General features: G+C 40.0%; 1 protein-coding gene and 3 long non-coding RNA genes across 4 annotated transcripts in view; 1 reads left to right on the forward strand and 3 right to left on the reverse strand.

The window, feature by feature from the left end:
* The window catches only part of LOC309489274, a 45229-nt gene extending 37667 nt beyond the window's left edge, over window positions 1-7562 (reverse strand). Inside the window, exon 1 of the long non-coding RNA XR_014202378.1 lies at window positions 7436-7562. This is a non-coding gene — a long non-coding RNA (uncharacterized lncRNA). The remainder of the gene's footprint in view (window positions 1-7435) is intronic.
* Window positions 4475-5591, reverse strand: LOC309489239 (trace amine-associated receptor 13c-like). Its single transcript, XM_082157884.1, has one exon. The coding sequence runs from the start codon at window positions 5565-5567 to the stop codon at window positions 4512-4514; it is 1056 nt and encodes a 351-aa protein (XP_082014010.1). The 5' UTR covers window positions 5568-5591; the 3' UTR covers window positions 4475-4511.
* A 907-nt stretch (window positions 7563-8469) lies between the features above and the next one.
* LOC309489269 lies at window positions 8470-11941 on the reverse strand. The gene is made up of 4 exons (XR_014202373.1): window positions 11044-11941; window positions 10507-10563; window positions 9932-10006; window positions 8470-9841 (listed from the first exon to the last, which is right to left on the reverse strand). It is a non-coding gene; the product is annotated as an uncharacterized lncRNA (long non-coding RNA).
* A 1284-nt stretch (window positions 11942-13225) lies between these two features.
* LOC309489270 lies at window positions 13226-15655 on the forward strand. The gene is made up of 3 exons (XR_014202374.1): window positions 13226-13402; window positions 13891-13947; window positions 14447-15655. It is a non-coding gene; the product is annotated as an uncharacterized lncRNA (long non-coding RNA).
* The last annotated feature ends 6311 nt before the right edge of the window (window positions 15656-21966 follow it).

The following is a 21966-nucleotide window of genomic DNA, read 5'->3' on the forward strand; positions in this document are numbered from 1 at the left end:
CAGTGAATGGCTATAGCACACCATGTTAAAGCACAGTAGGGCTATTGCAAACAGAAACAATGTCAATGTCACTTTATTTATAAAGCACTATTTAAAATAGCAACTGTTGAACAATGTGCTGTACATTGCATAAACATAAACACAATAAAAAAATAACAGAAACTGAAAACATGCCACTCTATTATCGAATATAAGCTCTTTCAAGTCAAGTCAAGTCAAGTCATCTTCATTTATGTAGCGCTTTTAACAATGTAGATTGTTTCAAAGCAGCTTTACAGAGATAAACGTATAATTTATGGTAACAGAGATTGTTTTTTCCTTGAAAGTTATTTTCCAGCTAAAGTTAGTTTTGATTGATTCTCTTCCGTCGCAACGATCATTTGTTATTAAATTAGGGGCCGCTAAGATGACTCCATTCTCACTACACAGACTTTAAACGCAAACCTGTGAGAAACGCTGATGGCGTTCACATGCGCATTAAGAATTGGTTCTATAGTTATTTGTGTTTGAATATATGTGCGCAGGTTGGAATTCCCTACAAACCAAGCCTAAACAAAGTAATGATGCCTTATAAAATTTTGATACAGAATTTTTTATTTTATTATTATTTTTATTATTATTTTTTTATTATTTTTTTATTTTTATTTTTTAATTAATTAATTAATTAATTAATTAAGTTAGTTAGTTAGTTAGTTAGTTAGTTAGTTTATTTTATTTTTTTATTTTTTATTTTTTATTTTTTTATTACTTTGGGGTAGGTACGTGAAACGAATTTCCCGAAAACGTTTTATCTGTAGTAAAGGGATCCTCCATAGGGAGAGACTAGTTGGCACTTCAGCACTGCGTTGTCATCAGGTGAAGGTCCTTCGTCAGATCTGGATACGGCCTGGATCCAGCAGATTCAAACAAATAAGCCTTCAGTTTTGATTTATAAATTTCCCACAGTACGCACAGTCCTAATACTAACTGGCAGACTATTCCACAATTTTGGGGCAGCTACTGCAAATGCCTGGTCACCTCTTAGTTTTTATTTTGCCCTTGGAACCACTAATAGTCCCTGATTTGATGTCATGTTTCGACAAACCATCGATGAGGTAAGAAGGTGCTAAGCCATTTACAGATTTATAGACCATTAAAAGGACTTTAAAATCTACTCTATAGCGGACCGGCAACCGGTGTGATATGTTCATATTTCTTATCCCCAGTCAAGAGCCTAGCAGCTGCATTTTGAACCACTTGAAGTCTAGAAAGAGTAGCACTTTATCCCTATATAGAGTGTGTTACAGTAATCAAGCCTTGAAGTAATGAGGGCTGAATAGCCCTCTCAAAGTTCTTAAAAGACAAAAACGACTTCACCTTTTTGTCACGTTTTGGGTTTGTTCTTGTCATGTTTCTGTGTCATGTCTTGTTTCCATGTCTGTCATGTGATTCACTGTTTGTCATGTGATCCTGCCATGTCTTGTCATTGGTTAATTGTCTGATCATTGTTCACAGGTGTCTCTTGTTTTGTCATTAGTCTGTGTATTTAAGCCCTCATGTTTGCCATGTGTCTTTGTCAAGTATTGTTTCCTGTTATTCTGCTGTAGTGTAAGTTTCATGTTCATGCCACATCACGTCATGTTTTTGTTTTATTTTAGTTACAATAAACTGCACTTGGGTTCTCATTTCTCAACTTGCCTCCAGTGGATCCCTTATTACAGAATACTTGACCTACAACAATGAACCCAGCGGTTGCCCTCCTGAACCTACGCCAGGGGAATCTTCCCATTGAAACGTATGTGGCAGAATTTTGTGAACTCTCTCACCTGGTGGATTTTAATGATATGGCGCTCAAAGACATTTTTAGGGTAGGTTTAAATGAGCCTGTTTGTTACCAGCTACCTGGGGGAAAAATCCACTGGTCCTTGGCCCAATATATTGACTATGCCCTATTATTGAGCGGTTCCTCATTTACTGTGGGTTTTGAGGAGAAGCCCCACAAACCCACAGTATCTGCCAAGCCCGAGCCACTTCATGTCATGCCTGCCAAGCCTGAGCCACTTCACGTCATGCCTCTCAAGCCTGAGCCACTTCACGTCATGCCTGCCAAGCCTGAGCCACTTCACGTCATGTCTGCCAAGCCTGCCAAGCCTGAATTTCTTCATGTCATGTCTGCCAAGCCTGAATCTGTTCACGTCACGTCTGCCGAGCCAGAGCCTGTTCACGTCACGTCTGCCGAGCCAGAGCCTGTTCACGTCACGTCTGCCGAGCCAGAGCCTGTTCACGTCACGTCTGCCGAGCCAGAGCCTGTTCACGTCACGTCTGCCGAGCCAGAGCCTGTTCACGTCACGTCTGCCGAGCCAGAGCCTGTTCACGTCACGTCTGCCGAGCCAGAGCCTGTTCACGTCACGTCTGCCGAGCCAGAGCCTGTTCACGTCACGTCTGCCGAGCCAGAGCCTGTTCACGTCACGTCTGCCGAGCCAGAGCCTGTTCACGTCACGTCTGCCGAGCCAGAGCCTGTTCACGTCACGACTGCTGAGACTTTTCACGTCATTTTTGTTCTGGAGTCGTTGTCTGTTCCAGCCTATAACCCCATTGCTGTCCCCAAGAAAATTTTGGTGGGGGGGGGCAGTAGGGTCCTTGATAGGACCATGGAGGCCGCGCCGCCATGGTCACCTGAACTGTCTGGTCCACCTTGGCCACCTGAACTGTCTGGTCCACCTTGGCCACCTGAACTGTCTGGTCCACCCTGGCCTCCAGCACAGTCGGCTCCGCCCTGGCTTCCTGCACTGCCGGCTCCGCCCTGGCTTCCTGCACTGCCGGCTCCGCCCTGGCTTCCTGCACTGCCGGCTCCGCCCTGGCTTCCTGCACTGCCGGATCCGCCCACGCCTTGCAACTGCCCAGGTCCGCCCACGCCTTGCCACGGCCCATGTCCTGTCCCCCTGCACGGGCCTGGCCCACCATCCCTCCCCCATGACCTCCTCCACTCCACCACCCTCCTGGTCTTATCTTGTGTTTTGGTTTTGTTGGGCGTCGGGAGACGCCCTTAGAGGGGGGGATTCTGTCACGTTTTGGGTTTGTTCTTGTCATGTTTCTGTGTCATGTCTTGTTTCCATGTGATTCAGTGTTTGTCATGTGATCCTGCCATGTCTTGTCATTGGTTAATTGTCTGATCATTGTTCACAGGTGTCCCTTGTTTTGTCATTAGTCTGTGTATTTAAGCCCTCATGTTTGCCATGTGTCTTTGTCAAGTATTGTTTCCTGTTATTCTGCTGTAGTGTAAGTTTCATGTTCATGCCATGGTTTTTGTTTTCATGCCACGTCATGTTTTTGTTTCATGTTTTATTTTAGTTACAATAAACTGCACTTGGGTTCTCATTTCTCAACTTGCCTCCAGTGGATCCCTTATTACACTTTTTTTCCAGTGCATTTAGATGGAAAAATGTAGATTTGACTACAGAACTGACCTGTACTGTATGTCAAACTTAAGGGCATTATTCAACTTGAATCTGAGGTTTTACGTATTGGAAAAGAGTGCCTAACTTAAAATGTGATGTTTTTTTGGACTCAGAGTGACCAAATACAACAATCTCAGGCTTATTTTCGTTAAAATTTAAAAAGTTTACAGCCATCCAGGCCTGTAAATCATCAAGGCAAGTAGAGAATCTAGAAAAAAATGGATCTTGTTTTAGGGGCAGGTAAATTTTAGTGTCGTCTGCGTAGCAATGATATGAAATATCATATTTCTTAAACATTTTACCTAATGGAAGCACATAAATGGAGAATACCACTGGAGCCAAAATTGAACCCTTGGGGATTCATGTAACTGGAGCTTTACTTGATACGAATTCCCCAATATTCACTGAGAAAGTTCTATTTTTAAGAAAGGACTGAAACCAATTCAGACCCTTCCCTTGGATGCCTGCACATTTCTCTAAATGGGACAGAAGGACAGTATGGTCTACTGTGTCAAATACAGTGCTTAAATCCAAGAGCACAAGAACGACAGAGCTACTAGTATCTGCAGTTAACAGCACAGCATTTATCACCTTAACAAGTGCTGTTTCTGTAGAATGTTATTTTCTGAATCTGAATGAATTTTAATTACAATTTGTATGATCCTGAAAATTCAGTTTTGCATCACAGAAATAAATGATAATTTAAAGTATAATAAATTGAAAACCAATTATTTTAAATTGTAATAATATCTCACAATATGACATTTTTTTCTGTATTTTTGATCAAATAAATGCAGGCTTGATGAGCAGAAGAAACTTCTTTCAAAAATATTAAAAATAGTAATGTGTCCAAACTTTTGGCCTGTACTGTATATGAAGAGAATAATTAAGATTCCGGACAATTTGATAAAATATTTACAGGTTTGTTTTGTTACATTTTCAACAAATTACATTTATTTATTTGGTACATAGATTTATTATGGATTAAAATGATCTAAAATTTGTTCTAAAAATTACAATATATTGTGTGCTTTATGTAGAATTGCTTCACCATTTTGAAGCACAAATAAAATATCATGAATGATGATTTGTAAAAATATTAAGCCGAGAGGATGCTTGCTGAAATATTCTAAGAGTTAAGATGTGTTTAACAGATTTTCTAAACCAGGGGTAAAAATATGCATAGATAAGAGGATTCAGACAAGAGTTAATGTACAAGACCCATATTAGACAATACAGTACAGTGGGTGGGATTGCTGTGTTTTCAGCTAGAGTCAAGATATAGAATGGAATCCAGCAAACCAGATGTATTGCCACAATGATTCCTAATGTGAGAGCTGCTTTACTCTCAGATTTCCTCCTCATTGAACCTTCCATTACACATTTACCACCCTTCATCAGAGAGTTTATAACTTTCACTTGTTTTTGTGCAACATAAAATATCCTCAAATGTAAAGTTATGATCAGGGTACAAGGAAATAGGAAGGAAAATATGAAATCAATTACTCTGCATTCAAATGTAAGCATAATATTACATTCGCCATAACAAGCATCTGTTCTGGGTGGGATAATTACTACAATTGCAATAATATAAGTTAAAGAAACAAGCCAGCAAAAACAGATAACATTTATCATTCTAGTCATGGTTATTTTCTGTGGGTACAGTAAAGGGTGACACACAGCCGTATAACGATCAACAGCAATTAAAACTAAATTACTGAGAGATGTTGAGATAAGCAGTCCCATGATTATCATAAACAGTTTACAGAAAGTGTCTCCAAAGTACCAGCATTTCTCAATCAACTTGATGGCCTCTATGGGCATCACAATAAGTCCAGTAAGCAGGTCGGCCACAGCCAGAGAGAGAATAATCAGGTTTGTTGGAGTGTGAAGCTTCTTGAAGTGAGAGATGGAGATGATCACCAGCAGGTTCAGAAACACAGTCCATGCTGACAGCAATGAAAAAAACACATACATGATATTGTATTCATGTGTGGAGCGTTTTCCCTTGATACATGATGAGTTGATGGCAGGAAAGCAGTATTGAGTCTCATGGTCCTCTGTCTCATAGGCCATGAGTGAGTCTCCTCCTGTTAGGAGTTTGTTCTGCTCTCCTTTCTGTCCTTTCATTTATACAGTGTCTGGATCAGACTGACCAACCCATGATCCACCGCTCACACTGATGCTGCAAAAAAAAAAAAAAAAAAAATCATGTTCTTTCTTTCTTTCTAGTACAGAGATTGAGATGAACAACCTTTTGATCATGATGGGGTCCATCTATTTATCGATTGTTACTTTGTAACAGAAAATAATCTGTCACCTAAAATGTGGGCTAGAATCTGCCCAGATTTGAGCACATTCATATTCATATCTTAAAGAGGTACTTTACTCTGAGTCTGGTGTACTCGCAACTACAATATCATTTTGTCCGTCATATCGATGGTATCATGATACAGTGATTCTGAAATAGCCGACTCTATTCATTGCCAGACAATTTGATCTGCAATATAAATTGATGTAGACCTATGTGTAACAGAAGAGGCAAAAAAGTGTTTGTTCACAGTATTTGTATTTATTTAGGACTTTCGTGATGTCTGTTTCAAAAACTGACCACTGAGATGAACCTGTCTTGCAAAGTGCACAGTGCCAGAAAACAAAACATTTCTGGACTTCTGGAAATAAAAGAAATACATAAATAAACAAATAATCTGGCACTGTGCCAGAAAACATAAAATTTCTGGACTTCATAAATAAACACATATTTCAGTTCTCAATAAAGAAGTTCACCCTCTGCAGCAGCTCAGGCAACAAAAGCACCTCTAGGGTCATCATGGCCAAATTCGCGCTCTTTTGTCCATTCCGGATTAAATGAGGTCTGACGTTTCGGCATGTTAACGTTATGATATGACGTAGCCAGCAGGTGGACTTGTTTACGTTTTTAACCAATGATATATCATATTTATTTCACACCGCTTTCAGCCAATCATTTGTTTGACCAGAGGTCTTAGGGCATTCGACGCTATGCTGCTACGTCCCTATAAAGATTCTAGAGCAGGGTTTTTTTAAGCCGATTCAGCGCTGCTCCAAAAAGGAGGACAAACGAGTGTCCGGCTTGAGGCTGTGCCGGACGCTGGACAGGGGGCTTAAAATCCGGACTGTCCTGCCAAAATCCGGACGTATGGCCACCCTTCCACAGAAGAAAGAAAGTCATACAGTTTTGGAATGACATGAGGCTGAATAACTGTGAAGTCTGAAGTCTGGTTCTTTTTGTCTGGTCCAAAAAAGATAATTATACATTTAATCCTGGTTCACTTAGCATGCACACTGTCATTTTTAATGACACTGGATAGACCAAACCTAAAAACATACAGTATATATATATATATATATATGGCTTTTGTGACGTATATTTTGCAACAGAACTTACCGGACATCCAAAACAATGTTGTGTGCAATAGGCTTAATGCGCTCATGTATGTGCATTGGCATCAATATGATGCCATTTCTATCAGCTGAGAACTTGTGAAGAGCTTATAAAATGTGTGAATGAGTTACACTCAAGTGGAGAGTTAGGAGATTTTAATCAAACTATACCTTCCTTAAATGACACAAATTAATTTATGAACTGCCAAAGCTCACTGGTCACTAACAAGTTTGTTAGCAACTTTGGTGAATCAATCAGTGAAGTGTTGCAGTAGATGTCATTGATAAATTAGTAATTTTGTTGATTCTGGTTGTGTAAGATTCATAACATTAAGCAAAGCATTGTGGACATGTTGCAATGTTTTCTTGATATGAGATGTGTAAGGATGTTTGTAAGTGCCCTCATGTTGGGCTTGGCATTAATTGATTGTGAACCACTGGCAGGGACGGACTGACAATCTGTGCGTTCTGGAAAAGTCCAGAACGGCCGTCCAACCGAAGGGCCGTCGGCACAAAAAAAAAAAAAAAAAAAAAAATTCTAATAAAGCAATAGGCCTACAGCCAACAGCAGGGACACTAATATGATCACTTATATGCTACGTATAAAAACAACAACTGAGGAAGAAGAGTCGGCCTATAGCCACTGACAGAAAGTTAGTTTTATAAGGCTGGACTTTTAAATTTGCTTACATTTGAATAGCAGTGGCTCTCCAACGTGGTGCCTGTGAGTTGCCCGCTAAACACATTAGCCCCATAAATAGCCCCAACTTGCCGACGGGGTTCCAGACTTCGAATAAATGGTAGGCTATCATTTTGAGACCTTTTCAACTAAACGTTTCAATTTGAACTTTTGCCTCTACAAAATTACCCAACTCTCTTTGATTATACGCTGTCATTTGCGTTGCGTATGAGAAACATCAAATGGCAAACGCTCAAAAAGCGGAACAAAACTTGTTTGATCTGAGCAGCGAACATTAGGGCTATTACACAGAGCTGTGCGATCCACTGAGAAGCATTTCAATTCAGCGCAGAATTATCTAGGCCTATCTCTATTATAAACCCACAAATGACTATGTGATTTAAGCTTGTAAAAAGCCAGATGAAACAGCGCTGATATTCTCAACATATTGACGCAAAAACAAAAAAACAAAAACAAAAAAACAGGCGAAACATTGTTCCAAGAACAAACCAGTTAGAAGCACTTTTCACACCAAAACTTATGAATTAATGCCTAATGCAGTAATGTTTTGTTTAGAAGTTATGGCAGTTTATTTTTATTTTATTTTTCATTTATATTTATACTAAATGTTTGGGCTACTGTTTTTGATAACACATACAATAGGTTTATAGAAAATCAACAAAAAAAGCAATAAATATTTTCATAATTTTTCAGGAATTGTTTTTTTTTTTTAAACGCTTGTAAGTCTGATCCAGAATATCAAGATATTTAATTATTTCCCATATGATGGTGAAAAGTAAAAAAGCGTCACCATATGTAGGCCTATAATAAATATTGGAGTATAACAAATAAAAATTCCTTCGAGATTATTTTATCCCTTGAGGTAGCCCTCGCAAACAAAAAGGTTGGAGACCCCTGGTATACACTGTAAAAATAAAAGGTGCCTGGAGGAACCTTTTGGGGTTCTTCACTTTGCCACACCGGCGGAACCGTCTGTAGATCCTCTAGGCACCCTTTAAAAAGGGGCGGTTCTCTGAGGAACCACACAGGTTTCCTGAGGAACTCTTATATTAGGCACCTCCAGGAACCAAACTTCAATTTTATTTTATTTGTATTAAATTAATTTCATGTTGTTACTATGGTTACCACCATTAACTTCTATTATAATAAACAAACTGAACCAAATACAAAATAAGAATTGTTTATTACATATTTTAGATCCATTTTAATACACTTCCATGCACTTGAAAAAAAAAGCTAGTAATAGATTAATATCAATGAATACACACACACACACACACACACAAAAAATTGTATAATACATAAGTAACATGAATAATCAACCATGTGTATACAATAAGCTAAACAAGAAAAGACATCTCAACAAAATGCATGGAAAAAACATGTTCCAAGTAATAAATCAATGTAAAAAATAACAATTTTGACTAATTAAAAATGTCCATCTTCACTTAATTTTAAAACATGTTTCAGTCCGCTTGTTAAGTCTGACGTCACTGTTTCCAAGTCCAAAAGCTCTATCTGATGCCAAAAACAAACAACAAACAGTGCTAATATACACTCATTGTGCTGTAATATTCCTGAAAATTAGGATCCTAACCTTTATCTCTATTCCGAATCTCTGATGGTTAGTTATTCAGCTATTTTGAATCATAAAATGTTGAAGTCTGGGATGCCGTGAGACTGGAGACTGTAATGTACACTAAGGCTTTTGAAAAGCTTAAATGTGTGACTTGAATCAACAGTTCCCATAAATGGTTGTTGAGTATTCTCAATATCTAGAAACAAGATAGAGGAAGTAGAAGTAGAGGCTTCGACCCGGAAACAGAATTCCTTATGTCACAACAAGCAGAAAACATTTTCCATTTTAACAGAGTTAAGGTGCAGTAAAATGATCTGTTGTTCTGTGAATGTTCACTGGTGAATTCACTCATTTCAATAAGAATCCACACGATCAGCAATTTTGTGTGGTGCTTCATACATTACGTCACTACACTGCTGACAATGGTCAATGGACATTTTTGCCTGCGTAATTTCACGAAATTCACAAATGTGATGCACCTTTACTCACTGCAACATAAAATGCAATCAATTATAAAATCTTCACAAGGGACACGTGAGGTAGGCTACTTAACGAGTTAGAAAAGTGAAAAGGTGCATCAGCTTCATTTTCCTGTTTGTTTTTCCTCTTTTCTGGTGGATGGTCCAGGCACTTCAGTGATTTTCAGGTCTACAGGAGGATTTTTATTCTTGATCAAACTTCTATTTCAGCTTACCGAGATCCCTGCAAAGTACAACATTTACTGTTAGTAAGGTTATTAAAGTGATAGTTGGGGAATTTAAATAATTTCCTCAGCCTTGTGACGTTCCAAACCTGTTTGACTTTCTGTCTGTGGAACCCGAAAGCAGATCTCAGGCATAATGCAACCCCAGTCACCATTCGCTTTCACTGCATGAAACACAAGCATAAAAAAATGGTGTAATTCATTCATGAAACTATTCTTATGTACACTTGTCTAGTTCAATTCAATGCAACAATTTATGTAAAAATGGTTAAGCTCCAAAAATGTCCCAGAAAAGATCCTAAAAATAATCAATGAGTTCACAACTCATGTGTTATGGGTTGTGTTGTAAGTCTTATGAAGCCATATAATAGCTTTTTCCTTTTTTTTCTTTTCGAAAAAGACTAAACTTGAAGTTATAATTCAGGGTTCAAATGTCTTATATTCAAATGCATATGATTAAGGTATAGCCTATAAAAAATGCATAGCATTATTGGCTCCAAACCTGTGATATTATTTTTCTGAGTAACATGAATGAGATTTGAGAGCATGAGGGAAGATTTTCAGAGAATAACTGATTAAAAAAGTACACAGTCAAACAATATAATTTCACACAGAGAAAGTTCATAGTAATAAAGTACTTGCATGTGGTGTATAGGTAACTTACTGTAATTCAATGTTGCCTCTGAAATGTTCAGATTATTTTAGAAATGTACTGGTTGTTCTGGGGAAACAAAGCTGATTATTCACAACATAATATTTATTGACCAGTAAATGGCTTTAAAATGGTATTTGAGAGAATGAGGGCACCTGTAGTAAGTAAAGTTAGGCTAAACAAAAACAGACCAAACTATATTAACCGGCTTTTGTTATTCATAACAAACGTCAATGACGACAGCAGGAATCAGCTAAATTAGTTAGGCTATCTCAGCAATTTGAAGACACAGTTGTACAGAATATGTTGAATTGAATGACTAAATCAATCTAAGACAATAAGTCAATAATTTCCATTTGTTCATTAACTTACGTTAGATCAACGAAGCATCGCGGCTAAAACCTTCATACCAGATACTGTGCACTAAACGAGTGGTAAACACTGTAAAAAAGTAGTAGCCTAATGTATAATAAATTTAGTTTATATGTGTGTGTTTGAATATATAGTGAGTAGACTCTGTATTTATATTTATTTGGCGAGTTTACAAACCTTGTAATGGAGAGCCGAACAAACGGCGGAAGCTTTGATGAGAGTAGCCGTTACTTCAAATCCGATGACGTCGATCAGCTGAGCTTTGTTGCGCGCGAGCAGCGCGAGGAACTGAAGCGACGACAGCAGAGGAATAGCAGCAGTTTCGTGACAGAATAAAACTTTTCTCCTCCTGGTTCTTCTTCTTCAAATAATAATTTATGAAGAAGTAGGTAAAATTATTAATTTATTACTATTATTTATTCAATAATAATTAATGAATTCTTATGATTAATATTATTATAATTTAGTGTTATTGTTTAAGGTTTAAATTAATCAATAAAATAGGCCTATAGATACTAAATAAATGTAAGCTACCCAGGTGAAAAAGACGTAGGCTACTGTTAAATGTATTAAAAATGTATTAAAGTATATTTGTATTGTAGACCTACTAAAAACACACTCAAGTACATTTTTAATAGTACGTCTTTTTCACCTGGGCATGTATACTGAATCAAACTTAAGTAGCCTATAATAATAATAATAGGATAATAATAATCTTATTCTGGCCTCACTGAACCATTGGGTTCCTCCAGATGCTGGCTTTAACATAAGAGATCTTCCAGGAACCACTTAAATGTTAAAAGATCTTCCAATAACCCTTTTATCGCATTCAAGTTCCTCTATTTTCCCTCAAAGCACTTCGAGGTCTCATGGTAATGAAAAGGTGACTCCAGAACCTCTGAACTAAATACAAAGTGCTTAAAGGATCCCATAAGTTCCAGCAAGAACCTCAAAGATTGTCAATGCTCCTCCAGTAACCCTACTATAGGAGAAAGAGCTTTGAGGCACTTAAATTACATTTTGAAGTTCCTTGAGTATCCGACAGGATATTTGAGGCTCCTTTAGTTTTTACAGTGTAGTAACTATGTTTTATAATTACAAGTTTGTGTAATTTGGGGCTTCTGTAGCCAGTGACATTTCATTATTTGTATTTTATGGCATTGTACATTTTTTGTTTTTATTTGAAGGCTGAGGCTTCATTAATAAACACAACCCCAATAATCATCATAAGTTTTGAGATGTTGCTGTGAATACCTTGTCTGATAGGCTACAGTAGTGTGGCATACAGTAGGCTACAGTATTGTGACATCAGCACATCCTGGCTAGTGTCTGTCGCACACGGCTAGGTGAATGGGATGATGGGCCTATTTGGGAGAAAGTCCAGGGCTGTTTTTTAGCCCCAGTCCGTCCCTGACCACTGGATATATAAGGCCAAAGATGCTATATGATTCCAGTTGCTCTTCATGGGATTAAAGAGCCTTTCAGTTAGCAGATCAAAGCCTTGACCATTAGGTTGTGACCCCTCATGATTAGGTGATATGAGCATCTGAGTAAATCAATAATAGTACACTCTGAAGACCAATTATGGTTGTGGCTTGTTATTTATGAAATGTGCCCTGCACTGTAAAAACTAAAGGAGCCTCAAATATCCTGTCGGATACTCAAGGAACTTCAAAATGTAATTTAAGTGCCTCAAAGCTCTTTCTCCTATAGTAGGGTTACTGGAGGAGCATTGACATTCTTTGAGGTTCTTGCTGGAACTTATGGGATCCTTTAAGCACTTTGTATTTAGTTCAGAGGTTCCGGAGTCACCTTTTCATTACCATGAGACCTCGAAGTGCTTTGGGGGAAAATAGAGGAACTTGAATGCGATAAAAGGGTTATTGGAAGATCTTTTAACATTTAAGTGGTTCCTGGAAGATCTCTTATGTTAAAGCCAGCATCTGGAGGAACCCAATGGTTCTGTGAGGCCAGAATGAGAATATTATTATCCTATTATTATTATTATTATAGGCTACTTAAGTCTGATTCAGTATAGCCTACATACCCAGGTGAAAAAAGACGAACTATTAAAAATGTACTTGAGTGTGTTTTTAGTAGGCCTACAATACAAATATACTTTAATGCATTTTTAATACATTTAACAGTAGCCTACGTCTTTTTCACCTGGGTAGCTTACATTTATTTAGTATCTATAGGCCTATTTTGTTGATTAATTTAAACCTTAAACAACAACACTAAATTATAATAATATTAATAAGAAGAATTCATTAATTATTATTGAATAAATAATAGTAATAAAATAATAATTTTTACCTACTTCTTCATAAATTATTATTTGAAGAAGAAGAAGAAGAAGAACTAGGAGGAGAAAAGTTTTATTCTGTCACGAAACTGCTGCTATTCCTCTGCTGTCGTCGCTTCAGTGATCCTCGCGCTGCTCGCGCGCAACAAAGCTCAGCTGATCGACGTCATCGGGTAACGGCTCCGTCCTCTCATCAGAGCTTCCGCCGTTTGATCGGCTCTCCGTTACAAGGTTTGTAAACTCGCCAAATAAATATAAATACAGAGTCTACTCACTATATATTCAAACACACATATATATAAACTAAATTGATTATACATTACTACTTTTTACAGTGTTTACCACTCGTTTATTGCACAGTATCTGGTATGAAGGTTTTAGCCGCGATGCTAATTACGTTGATCTAACGTAAGTTAATGAACAAATGGAAATGATTGACTTATTGTCTTAGATTGATTTAGTCATTCAATTCAACATATTCTGTAAAACTGTGTCTTCAAATTGCTGAGATAGCCTAACTAATTTAGCTGATTCCTGCTGTCGTCATTGACGTTTGTTATGAATAACAAAAGCAGGTTAATATAGTTTGGTCTGTTTTTGTTTAGCCTAACTTTACTTACTACAGGTGCCCTCATTCTCTCAAATACCATTTTAAAGCCATTTACTGGTCAATAAATATTATGTTGTGAATAATCAGCTTTGTTCTTTTGTTTCCCCAGAACAACCAGTACATTTCTAAAATAATCTGAACATTTCAGAGGCAACATTGAATTACAGTAAGTTACCTATACACCACATGCAAGTACTTTATTACTATGAACTTTCTCTGTGTGAAATTGTATTGTTTGACTGTGTACTTTATTAATAAGTTATTCTCTGAAAATCTTCCCTCATGCTCTCAAATCTCATTCATGTTACTCAGAAAAATAATATCACAGGTTTGGAGCTAATAATGCTATGCATTTTTTATAGGCTATACCTTAATCATATGCATTTGAACATAAGACATTTGAACCCTGAATTATAACTTAAAGTTTAGTCTTTTTCGACAAAAAAAAAAGGAAAAAGCTATTATATGACTTCAGAAGACTTACAACACAACCCATAACACATGAGTTGTGAACTCATTGACTATTTTTAGGATATTTTCTGGGACATTTTTGGAGCTTAACTATTTTTTACATAAATTGTTGCATTGAATTGAACTAGACAAGTGTACATAAGAATAGTTTGAATGAATTACAAAAAAAAAATGTATGCTTGTGTTTCATGCAGTGATATTGAATGGTGACGGGTTGCATTATGCCTGAGATCTGCTTTCGGGTTCCACAGACAGAAAGTCAAACAGGTTTGGAACGTCACAAGGCTGAGGAAATTATTTAATAACTTTAATAACCTTACTAACAGTAAATTTTGTACTTTGCAGGGATCTCGGTAAGCTGAAATACAAGTTTGATCAAGAATAAAAATCCTCCTGTAGACCTGAAAATCACTGAAGTGCCTGGACCATCCACCAGAAAAGAGGAAAAGCAAACAGAAAATGAAGCTGATGCACCTTTTCACTTTTCTAACTCGTTAAGTACCTCACGTGTCCCTTGTGAAGATTTTATAATTGATTGCATTTTATGTTGCAGCGAGTAAAGGTGCATCACATTTGTGAATTTCGTGAAATTACACAGGCAAAAAGACAAAATTGCTGATCGTGTGGATTCTTATTGAAATGACTGAATTCACCAGTGAACATTCACAGAACAACAGATCATTTTACTGCACCTTAACTCTGTTAAAATGGAAAATGTTTTCTGCTGGTTGTGACATAAGGAATACTGTTTCCGGGTCGAAGCCTCTACTTCTACTTTCTCTATCTTGTTTCTAGATATTGAGAATACTCAACAACCATTTATGGGAACTGTTGATTCAAGTCACACATTTAAGCTTTTCAAAAGGCATAGTGTACATTTCAGTCTCCAGTCTCACGGCATCCCAGACTTCAACATTTTATGATTCAAAATAGCTGAATAACTAACCATCTGAGATTTCGGAATAGAGATAAAGGTTAGGATCCTAATTTTCAGGAATATTACAGCACAATGAGTGTATATTAGCACTGTTTGTTGTTTGTTTTTGGCATCTGATAGAGCTTTTGGACTTGGAAACAGTGACGTCAGACTTAACAAGCGGACTGAAACACATGTTTTAAAATGAAGTGAAGATGGACATTTTTAATTAGTCAAAATTGTAATTTTTTACATTGATTTATTACATGGAACATGTGTTTTCCATGCATTTTGTTGAGATGTCTTTTCTTGTGTAGCCTATTGTATACACATGGTTGATTATTCATGTTACTTATGTATTATACTATTTTTTGTGTGTGTGTGTATTCATTGATATTAATCTATTACTAGCTTTTTTTTTCAAGTGCATGGAAGTGTATGTATTAAAATGGATCTAAAATATGTAATAAACAATTCTTATTTTGTATTTGGTTCAGTTTGTTTATTATAATAGAAGTTAATGGTGGTAACCATGGTAACAACATGAAATTAATTTAATACAAATAAAATAAAATTGAAATTTGGTTCCTGGAGGCACCCACAGTGGTTCCACACAGTGCCTTATATAAGAGTTCCTCAGGAAACCTGTGTGGTTCCTCAGAGAACCGCCCCTTTTTAAAGGGTGCCTAGAGGATCTACAGACGGTTCCGCCGGTGTGGCAAAGTGAAGAACCCCAAAAGGTTCCTCCAGGCACCTTTTATTTTTACAGTGTGGAGGGTGCTGTTAAAATCTTTGCTGAATACTGAGATGATCCTTAACTGAACCATTAATTAAAGGTGTGAAAAACACAACACATAACAGACTGATGCAACAGCTTCTGCTTTTTTGATGAGTCATGGGTCAGTGACCTACTGTTTACTTCTGATTAACTGTTTTTAATACCATAATGCATCTATCCAAATGAATGTCAAATGAAGTTAAACATTTAAACCATCATTAAAGGATTTGACGCAAAGACCCCATAATAGAAAGCTGACTCAGATATCTAAAGCTGACTCAGATATACTCTCAAATATCTATGTGTGTGTGTGTGTGTGTATATATATATATATATATATATATATATATATATATATATATATATATATATAAAACGCAATGTCAAGGGATTTAAATAAACAAAAGAAAATAATAGTCTAATGGGGTAATGAATGTTGGTAAATAAAAGACAAATTAAAAGAGATCAAATTGGAGCAAACGACTTCTCTGGAGAACTACGTTCCACCAGAGGAAGTAATGTTGGGTAGATCAGTCCCAAACATTTATACTATCCACCCATAAATTATCCAAATATCCATTGCGGCCTTGTCTGTGTGTGGTCTGTTATGGCCTTGTTCTGTATGGTCCATATTGGCCTTACTCTGTGTGGTCTATCACGGCCTTGTCTCTGTGTGGTCTATAATGGCCCAGTTCTGTGTGGTCCATCACGGCCTTGTCTTTGTGTGGTCTGTTATGGCCTTGTTCCGTGTGGTCCATAGTGGCCTTACTCTGTGTGCTCCATCGTGGTCTATCACGGCTTGTGTTTCCAGTGGCCTGTCTCTATGTAACTAAGTTAGCCTCATTCTCAGTTTTATGTTCACTATTCCCCAGCGCCTTGCTTCCCTTCAACTCGTTTCCTGTAGCTCAAACAGTAGAGCATTGGACATTATAATGCTAAGGTCATGGATTCATTCTCCGGAGAAGCAAGAAATGGTAAGACGTTAAGTATGTCTTGAAATGTAATATAAGTCGCTTTGGATGAAAGCGTCAGCAATGGATAAATGTTTAAATGTGTATATACAGCAGCAGGAATATTAAATACAAGTCTTCACATAGTACCTTACAGGTTCACCGTTTCTCACTATGATGAAAGTGGCTCTCTTACTAATTAGCTATCAGCCTATGAGGCATTCCACGTTCCATGTTTCATGCTTATTATGTTAACTCTTTTTTTCTTTCTATGTTTTAGGAACTACAGGATACACAACTGGTGGGTATACTTTTCTTTACCGTTCTTTGGGGTTGGACTCCGTCCCGGTGGATTATTCCTCCACCTATTTTTGGGGGTCGGCTGCGCCCCTGCCTTCATCTTCAGGCAGGAAATGCAGAGTCCGTACCCTCGGATTGTGAGCTACGGACGGGGCCTACGCCAAAGAACTTTATATTATTTATTGCTTGCTGGGCTGTTAATAAATGTATAATTGTTACGGTATTTATTCTTCCGAGTCTTTCTGGTAGAACTGTCTCTTTAGCAAATTTGGAGTCTCTAACTCAATCCCTCTAGCACCACCAACTTTTGAACCGTAAGGGCCATGAAAACTGTATCCGATCTTATTCAGACAATGATGGCAAAAAGTTATAAAAAGCTTTTTGATGAATCCAACCGTTATCGAATAACATACAAAGTAAATTGACAGAGCACCCCAAATTGGACACAAGGCTATATCTCCGCAACACTTCATCGTATTCAGACCAAACTTGGTCCATGTCATCACAAGCATGACCTGAGGTTACATGCTGCATTCAGCCCAGTGCCACCTACTGGTCCGTAGATAAAATGGCTATTTTTGCTTATAACTTCTGAACGGTTTGTCCACAAATCATAAAAGTGGTCTTGTTAGATTCGGGGCAGCACGTTGAGTCAAATGATATCCAATTTTCCCATATCAGCCATTTTGGGCATCTGCCATTTTTAATTTTGTAACAAAATGCTGTGTTTTAGGAACACATTAGCGTATCGTTACGAAACTCTGGATGGTTCATCGGCACAATGCCCTGAAGGAGATTTTAAAATAGTGATTGAAATTATGAAGTGAGTTTGGAGTAAAAACCCATTCAGACATTAAATGTTCTCTTTTGTTGGACAACAGGTTTGTAAACGCTTCTCATTACAAATTTGGAAAGATGTTTGGCAGTTGTTGCTTTTCTAAATATCAAGCTAGTTAGTTCTGGCAGGTCACGTTAGTCAAGCTCGCATCAGCTGACCCTCAGCTGATCCACATCTACCTATAGGAATATACCTATCACCGTATACATATATAAGCTCCTTCAGTATTATCAGCAGCTATCGCGTTTCTCAGGAGCTAATTATCCTCCTCCATCCCCAGCTCCTCCTCTCGCCCAGTCAGGATTTGACATTCTGATTCCCTTTGAATCAGAATAATTATCGAATAATGTTGTACTTTAAAATCTTGAATTAAATATATTTGCAAATTTTCATGTTGGTTCTGTTCTGTTTACCCCAAGGGGGATTATTGCTGCTCTCCTGCTCTTATCCATGCTAGGCTGCATGGATGCGCAGGGAGTTCTCTTACGAGAGGTCTCTCGTACTGTGTAAGATATCTTACGCTAGGGGAAAATCCTTTTCCGCGAGATATTGAAGCCAAAAATTACTCTGAGGACTCACCTGGCATCCTTCTCCGAGACTGCTCCTCCGACAATGTGTCTCCCCCTGTGGCCCAGTGGCAGACTCTCAGGTTTTTGCACGCGAGAGACCCGCGTTCGATCCCCGGGTCTACCGGCAGATAAAATTATGCCGTCAATGCTCGCTCTGTCAGTTCCCTGAAAAGGCGACTGCAGATGTGTATTTTGCAGCCAACGAGCGCGTTGTACAACCCGCTCGCCTGCACCCAAACACCGTTTCTATGGTGTTCCGTGCGTCACTGGCGTAAGGAAAAAAGGGAGTTTTTCTGGTCCCGCTGCGGACGGACCAACCTCCTTTTTTTCCTATACATTTCCCATTCCCCTCTGGAATTCAGGCGACTGGAAATGTCAATATTGCAGTGAACAAGCCTGTTGTAATGCACGCAGGCCTGCAATAAACGCCAGCATGTTGACGCTCTCTGTTTCTATGGCAACTTCTCGCTCGTTCAGTTCCAGTAAACGTGACTGTTCCAGTGTATCCTGCAGTAAACAAGTCGGTTCTATCACCCGCTTGCCTGCACACAAACGCCGTTTTTACGGCTACCCAGATAAATCCCATAAGTGTGAATTTTTCTGGTGTCCCGGCCACGGCCGATGGTGCTTTATGTGTAAGAAGAATGCCCACTGCCCAGTGCCCATCTCTACACACAAGCACAGCCCGTCACACAGGGCTCGCGCACATGAATCGACTCAGATCGATTGCGCCTCAAACATGGTGAATGTGCCCACTAACACCACGTTATGCATGTCTCACGGTTTCTGTGAAAACGAAACCAACGTGCATTCGCTTCACTCAAGCGAACGATGCTTTCAGTGTGGTAAATGTGCCCGCTGTCCCGCGCCCACATCCACACATAGACATGACAGTTCCTACGGGAACCGCCCAGCCCTCCCCCTCGCGGTTGACCACCGCAGAGGAGTCGAGCGCGGGCAATCTGCCCGCTGTTATCAGCGCGCCCCATGCCTCAAATGTCACGAGCGCGACGCTTGTGTTACAGCACTCCGAAGCCTCTCCATCGCTGAGCGAGCGGAGCGCGCTTCGTATTCAACCCCTAGCTATTCATGCGGACGCATGGGCAAAGCTGCCCGGGGTTTCGAAGTGGGTGCTGAACATTATAAAAGGAGGCTATTCGCTACAGTTTCGCCGACGCCCTCGCCGCTATGTGGCGCGCGTCGAGACCACGGTAAAAACAGAAGTAGCACATTTACTTTTGAGCAAAGGGGCCATAGAGCCTCTCTCTCAAGTTCAGAGCGAAGGAGGGCTATACAGCAGATACTTCCTGGTACCGAAAAAAGACGGGGGTCTCAGACCCATACTAGATCTAAGGCAACTGAACAAAGTGCTTGTGAAGCGACAGTTCAGGATGCTCACGACCAGGCAAATCCTTGTGCAGATTCGCCAAGGAGATTGGTTTGTGTCAATAGATCTGAAAGACGCGTATTTTCAAATACAGATAGCGTCACGTCACAGGCGATATTTGAGATTCGCCTTCGAGGGCCAGGCATATCAGTACACAGTCCTGCCGTTCGGCTTGTCCCTGGCACCCCGTACATTTACGAAGTGCATGGATGCGGCGCTCGCACCCCTCAGTATGAGAGGCATGCGAGTGCTGAACTATTTGGACGATTGGCTGATTCTAGCGCAATCTCGCGCAGTGCTCATAGAACACACGACCATTTTACTCGATCACCTCGAGGATTTGGGACTGAGTGTCAATTGGGCGAAGAGCTCCCTGTCACCCAGTCAGAAAATATCTTTCCTGGGCACAGAACTGGACTCACTATCCATGATAGCGCGACTATCACAACAGCGCGCGGTAGACATTCGACGCACAGCGAACTCTTTTCGCTGCGGCGCGTCTGTCCCGCTCAAGAGATTTCAGAAGATGCTAGGTCTCATGGCCTCAGCATCGTCAGTGCTCCAGCTGGGCCTGCTCCGCATGCGCCCGCTGCAGTTTTTGGCTGAAAGCGCGAGTCCCACGCGAAGCGTGGGCACCCGGTTTGCTTCGCCTCAGGGTCAATCAGAAGTGCGTCACAGCTCTGAAACCCTGGAAAGCGAACGACTGGTACCAATCAGGTGTAAGCCTGGGGACTTCCTCGAGGGTGAAAGTGGTGTCCACGGACGCGTCCACCTCGGGATGGGGAGCGCTGCTCGAGGGCAGACCGTTCTTCGGCCAATGGTCAGAACGGGAGAAGCTCCTGCACATAAACTGCCTCGAAATGCTGGCAGTAGACAACGCGCTGACGCGTTTTTGTCCCCAAATAAAAGGTCACCACGTCTTGGTCCGTTCGGACAACATGTCTGTGGTGTCCTACATAAATCGCCAGGGCGGCATCAGATCCGAGAAACTGTACAGGCTGGCAGAACGCCTCCTGGTATGGGCTCAGTGCAACCTGCGCTCGCTCAGAGCAGCGCACGTGCCAGGGATCTTGAATATAGGACCGGACAGACTGTCCAGGAACAATGTTCCGGCAGGCGAGTGGTCTCTACACCCACAGACAGTCCATCTGCTGTGGAAGAATTTTGGCAGAGCGGAAGTGGACCTGTTTGCGTCTCAAGAAAACGCTCACTGTCAAGAATTTTTCTCCAAGAGCAGGAGCGCGCTGGCCCATGTGTGGCCCCGCCGCCCGCTCTATGTTTTTCCCCCCCGTCTCTCTCCTGCCTCAGGTGATAGAACGGATCAGGGAAGAAGGATGCTCAGTACTGCTGGTAGCACCGTTCTGGAAAAACCAACCTTGGTTCCCAGTCGTGATGCAGTTAGCAAGTACTGCCCCGTGGCCAGTACCAATGAGGAGAGATCTCCTCTCACAGGCCCGCGGCTCGATCTGGCATCCTCACCCGGAACTATGGTCCCTTCATGTCTGGGCCATCAACGGGTACATGTTGGACTCCCTAAAGGAGTATTAAACACGATCACGCAGGCTAGAGCTCCGTCTACAAGACGACTCTATTCTTCGAAATGGTCGGTGTTTTCGGGCTGGTGCACAGCCCGTGGTGTGTCACCCACAAACTGTGGTGTGACGGAGGTGCTTTCCTTCCTACAAGAGCTGTTGGATGGGGGCAGGGCCCCCTCCACGCTCAAAGTTTATGTGGCGGCTATAGCAGCGTTCTCAGAAACAAGGCTTGGTTAGTCAATAGGAAGGAACGATTTAGTCATCCGCTTCCTTAGAGGGGCTAAGAGACTGAATCCTCCCAGACCTCCCTCAGTCCCCGTATGGGACCTTTCTACGGTTCTGGAAGCCATGAAAGGTGCGCCATTTGAGCTTTTACAGTCAATCGATTTGAAACACCTGTCTTTCAAGACGGTGTTTTTGCGGTGTCCCCGTCTACATTTA

The sequence above is a fragment of the Leuciscus leuciscus genome, assembly GCF_965113295.1.
Source record: "Leuciscus leuciscus genome assembly, chromosome: 24".
Lineage (NCBI taxonomy): Eukaryota > Metazoa > Chordata > Actinopteri > Cypriniformes > Leuciscidae > Leuciscus > Leuciscus leuciscus.